At 46.6% G+C, this 14,967-nt stretch overlaps 1 protein-coding gene and 1 long non-coding RNA gene across 2 annotated transcripts in view; one reads left to right on the top strand and one right to left on the bottom strand.

Moving 5' to 3' along the window:
• LOC135917208 (cyclin-dependent kinase-like 4) overlaps window positions 1-14,967 on the top strand; it is a 145,600-nt gene that overhangs the window by 36,478 nt on the left and 94,155 nt on the right. The window contains exon 3 of the mRNA XM_070522553.1: window positions 5,554-5,684. Within this exon, the coding sequence (XP_070378654.1) occupies window positions 5,629-5,684 (56 nt within the window). The 5' untranslated portion in view covers window positions 5,554-5,628. The remainder of the gene's footprint in view (window positions 1-5,553; window positions 5,685-14,967) is intronic.
• LOC135917212 (uncharacterized) overlaps window positions 1-14,967 on the bottom strand; it is a 108,145-nt gene that overhangs the window by 70,125 nt on the left and 23,053 nt on the right. The window lies entirely within an intron of this gene.

Raw genomic sequence — 14,967 nt, 5'->3', positions numbered from 1 at the left:
TTGTTCACAGGTTACTTATCTGGGCCATGTTGTCGGCCAGGGCACGAGACGGCCGCCCCAGGTGAAAATAGCTACGATTGAAGAATTTTCTCAGCCGCGCACCAAAACAGAAATTCGTTCATTTTTGGGACTTGTGGGGTACTATCAACGGTACATCTAAAATTACTCGCAAATGGCAAGCCCATTAACGGACACCCTCTGAAAGGGAGCACCGAGTAGCGTGCCCTGGGATAAGGACAAAGAGAACGCTTTCCAAAGTTTAAAAACGCTATTGGTTTATCGTCCTGTGCTTCGCGCGCCAGACTACACAAAGGAATTCATAGTTCAATGCGACGCAAGCGACAGAGGTTTGGGCGTAGTACTTAGTCAGGTCGGCGACGATAACGAGGAGCATCCTATCCGCTATACCGGCCGTAAACTAAATGTAAAGGAGGAAGCCTACAGCGCTTCCGAGAAGGAATGCGCTTGTTTAGTTTGGGCCACCCAGAAGTTGTCGTGTTACTTTTACGGAGCGAAGTTCATCTTCGAGACCGACCACTGTCCTCTGACGTGGCTCAATCAAATGTCACACAAAAATGGCCGCTTGCTCCGATGGAGCCTCATTTTCCAAGAGTACAACTTCTCCGTTAGATATAAAAAGGGAAAGTTGCATAGCAATGCGGATGGTTTGAGCAGGCTAATTTGAATTCTGGGTTTGAGGGTCCCGCCTAAATTTTAGGGTTACTAGTGTGAACTTGGTTAAGCTAAGAAGATCTCCTCTCATTAAGCAGGATTCCCTCCATGATTGCTGAATATTTCAGCACAACATCGCTTCAGAAATTGGCATAGCGAAATGCAGCATTTTTGTTTCTGCACTCATGTTTTTTTTCAAAAGCCTAGCGAGTTAAAGTGAGAGCCAATGTACGTCATCTCGGCGCAGAGCCGTGTTGTTGGGTTCATTTTGCAGTTGCCTGTCCTTGTTGGATGTTTTGAGGCCGCGACATCATTGCACAAGTGGTTACTGCGGGCCAAGACATCAACCCCTGGCCACCAGCCGTTCTCTTCCTGCCCAGCGGTTATCTGCGATAGACAGTCAAGATTTTCCGGGCCATGGAGGCGCTGTTAAGAACGACCAGCTGCAGTGCACGTTTTGCCGGCCAGTTGCGACAGTGGCCGCAACTTTCCTGGAACGCCGCCGCCAACCTCTAGCCACGGCGTGACTAAGTCTACTTTGTTTCGGGAACAATACGCACGTCCTCCACTCTCCGTTGCTTCAGCTAGGATGCGTTTGATGAAGCAGTCCTTGTGCTGAAACCACCACCGTTACGCTCTAGCCTCGTCGCCTTTGTGACGGGATTAATCATCATACCTTGCTGGTGAAGCAACGCACTGACACGGACACAGTGAAGACAAACAGGAAAAGACGACACAGCAGCGAGTGTCGTCTTTTCCTGTTTGTCTTCACTGTGTCCGTGTCAGTGCGCTGCTTCACCAGCAAGGTATGATGATCACTCACCAACTAGCCCAACTGTCCACTTTAGTGACGGGATTAGTTCGGCGGGCCAACTATTGTTACCAAACTCCCCAACGCGGACCTGATATGCTATGAGTAGGGGAGTTGCCGCGGGAACGTCGACGAAGGCCCCTTCCTACGCGCCGACCAAGACGCAAGACAATGTTCTACCCGGCCGCGCTACCCGGGTCAGCTCCGAGTTCTACGAAGCCCCTCTGACGTCGGCTCCGGACCATGCACCTGTGTGTGTGTGTGCGTGTGTGTGTGTAAGCCGTCCCGGGGAGAGGCGGCGTGTTTAAAATGACTAGACGAACGTTTCTTTCCCCTTGAAATCAAGGGGGGACCGAGTGCTTATAAGCCGCTGTTGTGCGGATGCTCGACACACTTTTCTTAAGCAGTCATGTTGGACTGAGACACTCCCTCAAGCAGTCGTGTTAGACTGACGTACTTTCGCTCGCAGTCATGCTAGTCTGTTGAACTGCATGTAAATACTGTAAATGAACCCGTATTCCTCGTTCTCGATGAGAAGCAGTCCTTCCCTTCATGAACGTGCTCAGCTTGGATAAGTTGGACGATGGCATGGGCCAGCTACCTTCTAATTTATGCCGGACTCCAATCTTGACTACGGATCACGAGCGATGGGATTGAGCCTCTAATCCTGATACCGTGCAACGAGCTCGAGCGCAATGGTGAAACTCGTTATCATTTTCGAAGATTCCCTGTCTGGCGAAGGTGCAAATTTTTTTTAAAGCTGGACAATCCACTGCTCATCAGGATTTCAATAATAGCTTTTTCAACATCAACGAAGAAGCAATTTTATGCAAAATGTTGTATTTGATCAAACGATGGTTACCTTTGCAACCACAAAATATGTACTTGATATGCAGGCTGAATTTGATCCGCAGTTCGGCATGTGACTGCTTTAAATGACATCACGGCTGCGATGGTGGTATGTAAGCTCGTAGGCGGTTTGCTAGGGCAGGCGATAACCGTTTACACTCTTTGGTGCGTGGGTCCAAGCACTGATGAGTCCGACAGCTGAATGCGAAGTCGTAACTTGCTGGCCTTAATCACCGGTGCTCCTTTTTTCGGTCTTTGTTATGCCGAGGTAAGGGTGCTTGCTGTCTGAGTGCTTGCATTTGGAATGGCGGCAGCTCCTACGGGTTTCACTATCTGTACGGTTTGTGACACTATGGCCTCACCGGTGCTGAAGATATCATTAACCAGTGCGTCACCGAGGGGTGCCACTAGCGTGCTGCGCTGTGCCAATCTTGTTCGTGCTATGTATTTTTCTTTGAAAAATTATGGGTTTACGCGCTAAAACCACGATCCGGGTATGAGGCACGCCTTATAGTAGGGAGCCCCGGTATAATATGGAGCATCTGGGCATACTTCATGTGCACTTAAATATAAGAGCACGGGTGTTCTTGCATTTCACAACCGTCGAAATGCGGCCGCCGTGGCCGGAATTTGATCCCGCGACCACGTACTTAGCCGCGCAACACAAAACCCACTAAGCAATGGCGGGTACGTCGTTTTCTTGTCCCGTGCTCTGCGCTGATTAGATTAATAAAGCGTACAAAGAACATTAGGGTGAGACGCTATATTCATTTAAAGGCACGCGTTCGAGTGGCCACTCCCATAGGTGCCATTGGTATTCGCTTCTACCTCAGACACGCAGACGTGGCCGATACCCCGCGGCACACGAAGTAGAGGTTCGGGAATAACCCTAATCTATTACGAATTCAGGTGTACGGCGGTCTCCAGTGATGGCCGGCCTGTCACATGTTGTGGCCTTGCGCACTGAAACAAAGATAAAGGAGTTCGCGTGTCAGGCCGGCGCTGTAACGATGGGCTATAATCGTCGGCCTGACCTTGAAACGGGTGCTGCGAGCCACGGGAGCGGCAAGATCCGAACGCGACGCGGACGTCGTGTATTTGTTCTACGGCGTACGGGAAGCGTACACGCGATAAAAGAGAATGCACGGCGATACAGAAAGCGCCCACCTTTTGGGCTGCTGCTGTCCGATCCCGCCGCCGCCGCCGTGTAGCCGGTCAATTAGAGGCCGCCAGTATGAGTTGGCGTGGTGACGACGCGTTCAGAGCGCCGTGCGTGCAGGTCTTCGACCACAGAACAATCAATAATGCAGCAAGCAACCGACTGCTGCAGTTGTTTTTTCTTCTTTTAGTTTCTCTTTTTGATGCGCTCTTTTCCTGCGTCACTGCAAGTCAGCAGCTGGAAGTGAATAATTCTTAGGAGGGGCGGCGTAATTACAAGCGAGGGGCCCAGCGGCAGGCGGGGAACTCATTTACGTCGGCGAACTAGAAGAAGGTTCCAAGAACATTGTGCGCCTACGGATGCTCGTATTCTAGAAAAAATTCCGGAAGGCGTAGAATTCATTGTTGCGCTTTGTTGATAAAGTACTTGGACAGGAGTTCATCTGAGAACGTACTTTTCATCACGTGCTGGCCGCCCAAATAAAGTGCGCACACCCTTTGTACACACTAATCTCGTTTTTACATTCTTCCCTTCCGAAGTAGAGAGTGGAATCGCCTTCCCCCTTCTATCGCTGCCACTGTGGACGAAGCGTTGTTCAAGTCTGCATCTAATGAGCACTTTCTGCTGTGGCTGAAAATTATTGTTTTTCTTCTTATTCGCTGTTATTTTCCTGTTTTGTATTTGGATTGTGCCCCCGCCCCCTCTGTAACGCCCTCTGGGTCCTGAGGGTGCGCTAATAAATAAATAAATAAATAAATAAATAAATAAATAAATAAATAAATAAATAAATAAATAAATAAATAAATAAATAAATAAAAAATAAATAAATGTAGCTTTACGCATGTTTGACTCCCGGCTTTGGCCTTCGCGCCCCAAAAAAGAAAACAATAAAAAAGGAATCGCTAGGCAATGTTGTAGCAGCCCTCACCACCGGAATAGCGTTCTGCCACAAAGACGTTGACTCGTTTGCTGCCGGCCAGCAATTAATAGTTCAAACAGATTAGACAGCAGTGCGAATTATTATTGGACAATCTGATCACAAATATTTTGCATACATTGGTGGACAAGTACACAGCTGTAGCACCAAAGCTTCTTCTAATGTTGTTTGGATAAAAATTACTCGGATGTGCGCGCTTAAGATGCGAACGACGCGTAAAGGCGAGAGCTGTCAGAGCGTGAAGTCTAGCTGCGGAACTGGAACTGGAACGCGAACTCTGGCTGTTTAACAATATCGCCAAATGCAGTGGCACAACGAGAAAGCGTGAGATGGGTTTGTAAGCTAACAACGCGAAATTTTACGTCGAAATTGCTAGATCTGCTTTCAATGACAGGGCGTGAATTTTCGTCGTATAGGTGAATGGAGCCCTGTTTTGAGTCAACGGACTGTTCAACTACATGACAAACACTGAAGTCCCGCCGCCCGATTTAAATGAGCCTGACGCTTTTCGAAGGTGTCCGATGCTCAACGTTTACGATGCGCTCCCGTATCCGACGCCATCTTTCAGCCTTCGTAGTTTCCAGTGCGCCGCAGGCAACCGTTTCCTATTACTACCTTAGCTAGAATGAGCAGTATATGCTTCGTCACTTCAACGGGGCTGCTCCGGTCAAATGGTTAAACATAATTGGCTTGTAAACAAATTGTTTATACTTTTTTAAACAGTTATATCGCGTCATATAGAGTCGTTCATCCAACATGTGACTACGCAGGTGGACCAGCTTCCCACTTAAATGGGTGAGAACGACGCTTAGCGTAAGATAATGCCCTGTTACTGAAATCAAGAAAGCTAGATAGATGAATAAATAGAAAATTGCAGCCTTGTTATCTTTTTTTTCTTGCATTCTTGAACATAACATATTATTGATTTATCGACAGCAATAATCTTTCACCAGTGCGGTGATATTTGAGGTCTTGAACCAAATGCGCATGCGCATTTTCTGTGGAACTGGCTTTGTGTCCACGTAATTCCTTTGAGCCTACATATCGAAATCAGGGTTCTCTTCTCAGTAATGAACATAAAAGAGCGTGCACTCTTTCCGCACCTTAATTTGAGCTCTTGCGCAGGGTTTCCCAGGAGGACAACTCCCTGAAGATTAGGACACGTGCCTGGCTATTTCGGTTGCCTTCAAGTGGGTCGACATGGTGTTGGAGGAAAGCCGGTCCGCCGGCGACGCTGCGCCACAACTGCCGTTCAGGTGAGTATCGCGAAAAGGTGGCACCTCAATTGCTAAAGAAAAAAAAATATTTCGCAAGTAAGTGCCAATCTGATCAACATATACATCTGATACAACAGCCGATATAAAGACAGTGGAGATGTATGTGAGGTACTTCTCAACTTCTCACACCCTTCCTTAGAACCCCGGGGTTTGTTTTCTGGACATTCTTAGTGAAGGCGTACTAACAACGCCTTGGTCACACGGCCCTTTCGGGGCTGCCACACAGGCTACGTTGCGGGACCGCGCCCTCCGCTTTCACCGCCGCAGTTGTACGAACCCCTAGATGACCTCCAACACAAAACCGCTAAAAGTAAAATGAATTGCGCAAGGAAGTTGTCTATTTCATTGAGATTTTACTCAAGGTGACGGTTATTTCGTAATCACTGATGTTTACCTTTCAAAGTAAAACTTCGGGACTCCGATAGAGGTTGCGCTTCTGATTGACAGTTGAACCTTTGTACCTAACATATCGCGTGCAAATATGTGCTTGTAATCAGTAACATTTTTTGGTGGTTTTGTAAGTGATCGATTGCTTTTCTTACTGGGTAACGCTCACGGTATTTCTGTTACATTTTTCAGTAACCAGATACATGTACCCGGTTATTTTATTTACGACTGTATGTCAGCTGTAGCCGGCGACAGAGTTCTGAGCATTGCAGCAGAACTCCCGCGGTCGTGCCGTGCAGCAGTCTCGCGGATGCGCATGTTCAGAGAGGCAGACCCGGGTCCTCAATAACTTCTACATGACATCCTAATGCTCCACCAGATGTTTCCCGGCCAATTGAATCCATGCTTCCATGCATGACTCGATAACGATGGCGACTTCGGAAGTCGATGCCAGGAAATCATTAAGGACAACTTGTTCAGCTTTTCATTGGCCCTACCAGTGCGCCTTCTCTGAGCACCGGTGTACAATGAGCCGCCGCGCTTCACAGAGGGCCCAGACGCGAGCATTTCAGAATTGAGTAGGCTGCCTTCAGCGCATAGTGTTGGTACATTACTATGCAGCGCTCTTCTCCAGTGCACACATTAAGCAAGTTTTCCGTGTCGCTACAGAAGCCTGCATAAGAAAGCGAGGGAAGAGTACATTAAAAAAATGTTAAAAAGCAAGTCTTAGTGAAAATAAACCATGTATGAAGTGCTGATGAGGACGCATGAAAGAGTCAGGCCAGCGCGTTCTTCTTGTATTTGTCTTCTTGTATTTTTGCAATGTTAATAAATGTATGGAGGAATGCAACGTAACAGCAGTGATTTACTTATTTATTTATTTATTTATTTATTTCTTTATGCAGCACCCCACAGCACGTTTAAAGCATTACAATGTGGGGAAAGACAGAACATGAAGCGCATTCGTGCAATACGACTTAGAAATGGACAATACAGTACGTATGGTAAGCATAATGGTAAAAGAATTATAGACACTACTCACATGAAGAAAAAAAGGCATAAGTAAAGTCGCCTCAATCCATTAGGGCATAAAATGCATCATTCGATATTACATCAACCACTGACCATGGTAGTCTATTCCACTCCCGTATTGTTTTAGGGGAGAAAAAGAAAAGACATCCTGAATAGTTCTGTATGGCAAAACATATCTCGTACTTTATGGGCGTGCTCACTTTGAGCTGATTCATATTAAGGTTCTAGTATGTACTGTTGCCAGTGAATACCAATTGTTGTGTGAAAGATATTATGAAGAAGTTTTAAACGAAGTTTTTTGCAGTGATTTTCGAGACTCCCATTGTAAATTATTCTTTGTTTGTGTGGCGCTAAAGGTAAAACTATAATTTTCAGCAACAGATCTTTGCAGCGAAATTTTCTACTCTTTCAAGTCGTTCCTTGTCACCAACCGTCAGTGGGTCCCATAACTCGCATGCATATTCTAACACAGACCAGACGAACGTCTTGAACAGTAGCTCTTTAGCAGCCTTACTGAAATTTTTAGCGTTGCGCCGTAGAAACCCTAATGACTTGCCTGCACTCGCTATTACATGATCAAAGTGACGATGCCATTTTATATCAGTGGTAAAATAAACTCCTAGGTATTTTACAGACACCTGTGACAATGCAATATTATCTAAGGCAGACTGAAACGAACATGTTTCTTTTTCTGGCTAAATGACATGAAAACTGTCTTAGCTGGATTCAAACCCATGTTTCAATTTCAACACTACTGAGCAATGCGGCTGGGATCAGCCTTGTACAAAACGCAATCATCAGCGTACAATCTCAAATGTGAAAGGACTCCTTCACTGATATCATCGATAAATAAAACAAACAAAAGTGGACCCAGAACTGAACCCTGAGGGACGCCAGAAGAAACGTCTCTTCTTGATGACTCCGCGCCATTCAAAACTACGTACTGTTTGCGCAGTCTTATGTATTCGGCAATCCATCCAATAACTTGTGTGATAATGCTGTACGTATGAAGTTTTCAATTAACAGAGAATGGGATACAGTGACGAATGCCTTCCTGAAATTTAAGACTATACAATCTATTGAAAATCTTTCATCCATAGCACTGGCAATATCATGTGTAAACTCAATTAATTGTGTTACGCAAGAAAAAACCTTTCTGAAGCCATGTTGAGAAGAACTAAATAGGGAATACCGATTAATATGTGCTACAATACTTGAGTATAAAACGTGCTCTAAAACTTTGCATGCAACACACGTTAAAGAAATCGGACGATAATGAACTACGTCACTTCGTGAACCAGATTTATGGACGGGAACTGCAGCACCAATCTTCCAATCATTGGGCAGGGAAGTTTCTGTGTTTTCAGAAAAGGAGCTATAGGTTGGGGGCGAATTTTACAGAAGTTATTAGTTAAACTATCAGGTCCTCCGCCTTTAGCAGCGTTGAATTTCAAAAGCAACAGTTCTATGCCACGAGTGCTGATAACGACTTCATCCATATCGCCCATCGGCGCTATCAATTCTCGCGGGGTACTTCTGCGGTCATCGTTGCTTGGCATCACAGTGGAAACCGCGGAAGAAAAAATACTGATTAAAGAATTCTGATTTAGCTTTGTCGTAAGAAAAGACGCCGTTTCCAGAGTCAAGTGACGGAATATATGCTGCCTCTTTTCCATTTCTTTTCACGTGTTTTGAAAATTGCTTGGGATCATCTTTGATTCTGAACTTGATATTTTCACTTAATGCATTCTTGGCTACGCAAATTGCCTTCTTCATTTCTGACGTAATTTCTTTCAGCTTCTTCCTGTTATCACTTGACGGTACATGGAGAAAATTATGATAAAATCTGGCTTTTCTGTGTAAGACTGCGCAGCGCTTTCGAAAGCCAAGGCTTACTTCTACTTCGTCTTTCATTTAGCAGCCTGCACGGTATAAAACACTGCCGAAGTTCTAGCATTCTGTTTTTGAGGCAAGTTCATAATTCATAATTCTGTTGCAAACACATCATAATATTTTATCATTCATTTATTTTATTTATTTATCATTTATTTTATCATTTATTCATTTATTCATCAACCTTCATTTATTTTATCAACCCGAGCTTTCAAATAGCTATACGTATGTCTCGCCACTGTGTGCGCAGGTTTTACATGTGTAATTTGCATTTCAGGTAAAATAGCACTGTGGTCACTAATTCCAGGAATGACAACCGTAGAAATCAGCAATTGAGGTTCGTTTGTGAAAAGCAGGTCCAGAACATGATTTCCTCTATTTGGTGCAGACACTATTTGAGATAGTGCCTCTCTGCATGGTAATGAACGCGCTAATGCGGTAGCGCGAGAGCTCGCTGACCGGGCGCCATTGGAAGAGCTGTCCACCCCGGACGACGCACCGACAGAACCGCTGAAATACACTGAAACTCTGCAACGTTACAGAGATAGAAGGAGACACTTCCCCCATAACACCGTTCCCATAACCGAGAAGACGCTGTTGCGTGGCAACAGCTACAAACTAACTAATTCCCGTGTCTCTTTTACCTCCACCTCTTCCACCCCACACAATATGCCTCGTACTGTCCCTACTGCGTAGCAACGCTCACAATATATCACTGCAGCTGGGAATGCCCGCACAGTCCGAGGTACTCCCATATTCGTTCACCTTCGCCTTCCCCCTAGGAGACTGCGCTGACCAGCTCAGACCCGCAAGAGCAGCGACGGCTGATCCGGCATGCATGCGGAATGGAGTCAGACAATGGGGCTCTGAACTAAGGGCTCCGCTCTACGAGCAAGTCGCCCCACCTCATTATAAATAAACGTTTTCTCTCTCTTTCTCTCTTGCTGGAAAAGAAACAAGGAGGATCCTCCCTCTGTTTTAAGCAGCTGATCCCCAGCCGTGTACATGATATCGCGCTTGCGGCTACGAAAAGGACATCACATTGCGCCTTTGCCTTTGGCAATGCCTACAATAATCACTGAGGCACTGCGTGCGCCTACATATTTATAAAGCGATTGTGTCAGCCGGGGTGAAAAGCACTGCAGAAAACGACCTGCTGAGTGCATCTTAAGACACTTCATTTTGCGTGTGGGCATTAAGATGCTTCAGTATGCTTAAACTTTGTTAAACAAAAGTGCTAAGGGTAGCCGCATTGTAATTGTTAGCCACGCCAGTACTTAAACTTTTGGCTGGTTCTCTTGTTACATGTATAATTTTCTCTGAGCGGCAGTTTTGAAATCGTAGCGTGTTTTCAAGTGAACGGCACGTGAAGCAGTAAGTTTCTTCCTTGTAGCTGAAATGCTCTCGGCAATTAGGGCGGGGTTTCGATAATTGTTCACGTGGCACTACCAAATGGAAAATTTTAAATACCTATATCATTCCTGATATCTCTAAGTAATAATGCTTAACATGCAAGGAACATGTTAAAGATAAATTTCAAACGAAAGCTTTTATCGCGCCCTCTCCAGTGTCATCAATTCACGTTGCATCGACCTTCGACACACACTGATGCGGCGCGTCAGCTGACAATGTCGCTACTCGAGGAGGAACTGGTATCGAGAACAGAAAGACGGGAAATTTCGACAGTTTTTTTAGAGTGGGTGGTGGGGGTGTGAAGGGTACTTTTCACGCATTTTTAATTCTGTCAGCTCTCTATGTCAACACATTTGTTAGGCTCATGGAAGGAGCTGAAAACTTGACGAGACATGTTTTGAGAATGCTTTCGCCCGCAAAAAAAAAAGAAGCGCCGATAGGCTAAACCATAATAAGGGAGCTGCCTCACATAGCCATTGTCAGATTTCATTTTGTTGTATTACAATGCATTATATTGCATACGTTAGCGAAAAGAAGCAATGGACATGCTAACGGCGTGACGTAGGACACAATGTGTTATCCTACTAATTGCGAATCTTATTTAAATGAGTAGAATTTCCAACTGGGCAATGCACCGTTTATAGACAATGATAGAAAAAATTGGCAGTGGCTTAGCTCAGCTATGCCAGGATATACGTAGCGAAAGCTGAAGCATAGCATGGATAGCCTTGGTTAATCTTCATTGCAAGTCCAGGCTAGTCTGGTTGTCTAGCTATGTTGCGGCGTTTAGCAAGTCGTTCGGCACGTTGTTCGTCTGTTTCCTGGGCGATTCGTTTCCTCTTCATGTCGTTCCGATGTCGGTTCCAGGCCTTCTCCTGCTTATCAGAATTGTCGCCGTCCATACTGCCGCCTGAACTGTCCTCCTGAGCTCTCCTTTTCAACCCTCCGACATGTTATCAGGCATGGGACGCAGCTGGCGAAGCGAGCGGAGGCGAACGCAAATACGAGGAACGCGGTGTGACGTCATCCGCCTCCTCGGAGCACCGCCACGGCGAAATAGCAAGTTCGCGACCAGTAAAGCTTTCGTTTAAAAGTTCAGCAGGTGTTTGCAACACAAGAAGCCGGAAGCCTGCTGCACATTTGGTAACACATGAAGTTATACAATCGGTGTTAGACTTTGTAAGACATATTGGTAATGCACTGAGTCGCACAGTGGCGACTATGTTTCTTGCAAGGCATAACGAACCGCAATGTGAAGTACGTGTGTGGTACTAAGGCGCAGCGACACGCGCTTCCTCCGCAGTGGCGTACTTGCGCGGTCATCCTCGCGAGCCACAAGAGCGTGCACGCTCCTCCATCGCTCGCCGCTGACAACCGCCTCCGCGCACTGTGACGTCAGTGCGCGGAGCGCGCGCCCGCTTTCTTGCGCAACACCACCACGGCTCGACAGGAATTACTAAACTTAAATTCGGCAGACACTTAAGATTGCTCATACGTGTGGGAAATGCGAAAGCGTTACATCGTTTGTAGAGCTCGCAACGCCATGAACGCGCTCAATTTAAACGCCCATGAAGTGGCGCCATCTACTCACCACCATCACGTGCGCCGCTCAATGACCCATGCACTAGTCAGCGGGATGGCTTCGATGTGACGTGTGCAATCAGGCCCGCACTAGTTACACCTTTAGTAAGCAAGAATCGTGGACCATCCGTGGCTTCATGAAAGCGTGCTCGACTCCCAACCAGATCGTAATCTGCCAAATTTTCTTTTCAAAGCCACTACTTCCCTTTATTTACAGGAAGCTCCCTGAGAAACGTGATGTCAACCCCAGCATTTTTTTTTATTCGTGTTTTTGCTCTTTGCGGCATCCGCCATTTTTCGCCACGGCGCAGTTTCGCCAAGCGCACCCCGAACATAGACACCTAAGGCTTTCGCCTTGATAGCGCAATACACTGAACGGAGGGCAAGGCTAAAAACTACATGAGTGCTTGACACACAGAACACTCTCTGTCCTCTGTATCGCGCTATGTTATCCTTGGGAATGCTGCCCTTCCACACTTCTGTACTGCACAAACGCTTTGCAGCGGACACATTGTTGAAGTGAAAACAGGTGGGGAAGTTAGTCTGCTTTGCGCCCTCGTCCATGAATGGCCTCGTGTTAAGGCCGATATGCGTGGTAAACGACCACCGTGCACAATGTTTTTACTACTGGCTTGGAGCATAGCACTTTGCGCTAAATTATGAGCCACCACCAAGCTCAAACCAAGATGCTCCTTGGCTGCACAAACAACAGAGTTAGGAGACAGCGTCATCGGTGACTATAGCTTGCTCTTCCAGGTCGTCTTCAGTACGCGAGGGCAAGCACTTGTAATCTTGCATGACATGTCTGAGAGTTGGCACAATTTCTAACCACCGGTAATTAAGGGTAGTGAACTACACAGTACAATGTAGTCTCGTTTACAGATATTACAATAGAAAAGTAAACAGCGCGTATATAGAGCGAAGTCAGGTACCCTGTAACGCATCACTTTAAGACAGTGCGTTACCATTTCAACCTTGTTTGATTGATCTGTAGTTGTTAACCCGATTCGTGCTAGTGTCTTGTATATGCAATGCGAATTATTTCGTTGGTACATGGTAGAGTTCGCAAAATGAAAAACAAAGGGAAACGCAAACGTGATTGGTTATAAGATCGACAGGAGATGTTCCTTCTCATTGGATAAAGCTAACCAATTCCATCAGAGGACGACTTTTTCTTGCGGGCGTTGCACCAAGCGAATAGGCGATGTCTTTAGTGGCATGTAAATATATTCGAAGATTTTAGTTTAATATTAGTTTTACGCAAAACAGGTATAAGTAAATATCATGTTGCATCCATCGGTAATCCTAATTAGGCTGATGGTTACAAAGAAAGAGGGGTGAAAAGCCTCTATTCAATCGCTACCAAACGTGATGCAATGTACGTTCTACTCTCACAGGGAATACTTAATTAGTATTTAAACCAACATAGCCTCAACGTATCATTTGTTTGGTGTTCAGTGTTGGTGTGTAATTTGTTTGGTGTGGTGTGTTAGGCTGCATCGGTGCCAGTGTCGGATGCTCGCGGGGACCGAAAAAGAAAGGGCCGATCGACCTGGCAGCAGCGAGATCAAGAACGGTCCAGGTACAAGCGCCGCTTGTACTCCACGTACAAATGCCGTCAGCCTTGCACGACGTCGTGTGCGTTCGCCGAGACCACCGCAGGTCGCCGTCAGTATCACGCAGACTGCCTTTCGCCGGTCGCAGTGCGCAGCAGTCCTGCATCTCGCCACCACCCACGCGTGATGCTGACGGCGACCTGCGGTGGTCTCGGCGAACGCACACAACGTCGTGCAAGGCTGACGGCATTTGTACGTGGAGTACAAGCGGCGCTTGTACCTGGACCGTTCTTGATCTCGCTGCTGCCAGGTCAATCGGCCCTTTCTTTTTCGGTCCCCGCGAGCATCCGACACAGTGGTGCAAGCTTAAAACACGCCTGAGAGGCACGGGAAGACTGCAGAGGCACCTGCGCAGCCACTGTCTCGAGGTATCTGCGCCGCTGTTGCAACTGCACCACCGTTAAGCAGATCCTTGAATCGTCCGCCTCCTACTGACAGCGGACCGTGACAAACTGTACCACGACCTCGACAAGCACGCACCAGCCAGTGACGCCCTTCGGAAACTAGTCCAGCGAACCGGCCAGTCTAAATGTCATGACTCATATTCTTGACTGTACATACTGTATACACTTCGTTGTGCCTCACACCACATTGTGCATAACCATATATATTTTCTCTTCGCTCATCCATAGTTTCAAACGTACATTTGAAATTTTACATTTTGCCTTATGTTAGGGCAAACTGCTCGTGCACATTTCCCCTCTATTTCTTCTATCGCGCTGCTCGCTGGGGGTGGGGCTTCTGTAGCGGGCCCATTGACGGACGCTCGTGATCGCCGAAAAAGAAAGGGATGGTCGATAAGGCACGAATGAGATCAGGAACGCTTCAGGCTACGGGGCCCGAGCGACAGTATGCGGCTCTGCCGGCCAGCCGTTGCTGTTAATCGCCGCCGTTCACTATAAGAAGTAGACAACCCGCATCAACTTGCCGCGTACAAGGCAAACTATAACGGTAAACAATTATTGTTTATCGCTTATATCTTATCCAAAGTACCCTATTTTCATACGCTGACAAGGTAGCTTAGAAAAAAGAAAAGAAGAGATAGCTTAGCGGTTATGGCGCTGCTCTGCTGGCTTCCAGGTCGCCTGTTCGATCCCGGCCGCGGCGCCCGCATTTCGATGTGCTCGTAATGAAAAAACGGTCGTGTTTTAAGGAACCGAGCTCGTAAAGCTATGGCACAGAACCCCCCCCCCCTCCTCCCCGCAGGACGACGTGCCTCATAATTGATCGTGTTTAGGCACATGAAACTCAAGAATGTAGAAACTGTTTTGGACTGTAATCACTCGCGAAATGTGAATTTTTTTCTTCGCTCACGTATAAAAAATATACAAACGGACAAA

This window comes from Dermacentor albipictus, chromosome 7 (genome assembly GCF_038994185.2).
Source record: "Dermacentor albipictus isolate Rhodes 1998 colony chromosome 7, USDA_Dalb.pri_finalv2, whole genome shotgun sequence".
Taxonomy (NCBI): Eukaryota; Metazoa; Arthropoda; class Arachnida; order Ixodida; family Ixodidae; genus Dermacentor; species Dermacentor albipictus.
The sequence above is the reverse complement of the archived record's forward strand: the minus strand, read 5'-3'. Positions and strand labels throughout refer to the sequence as shown.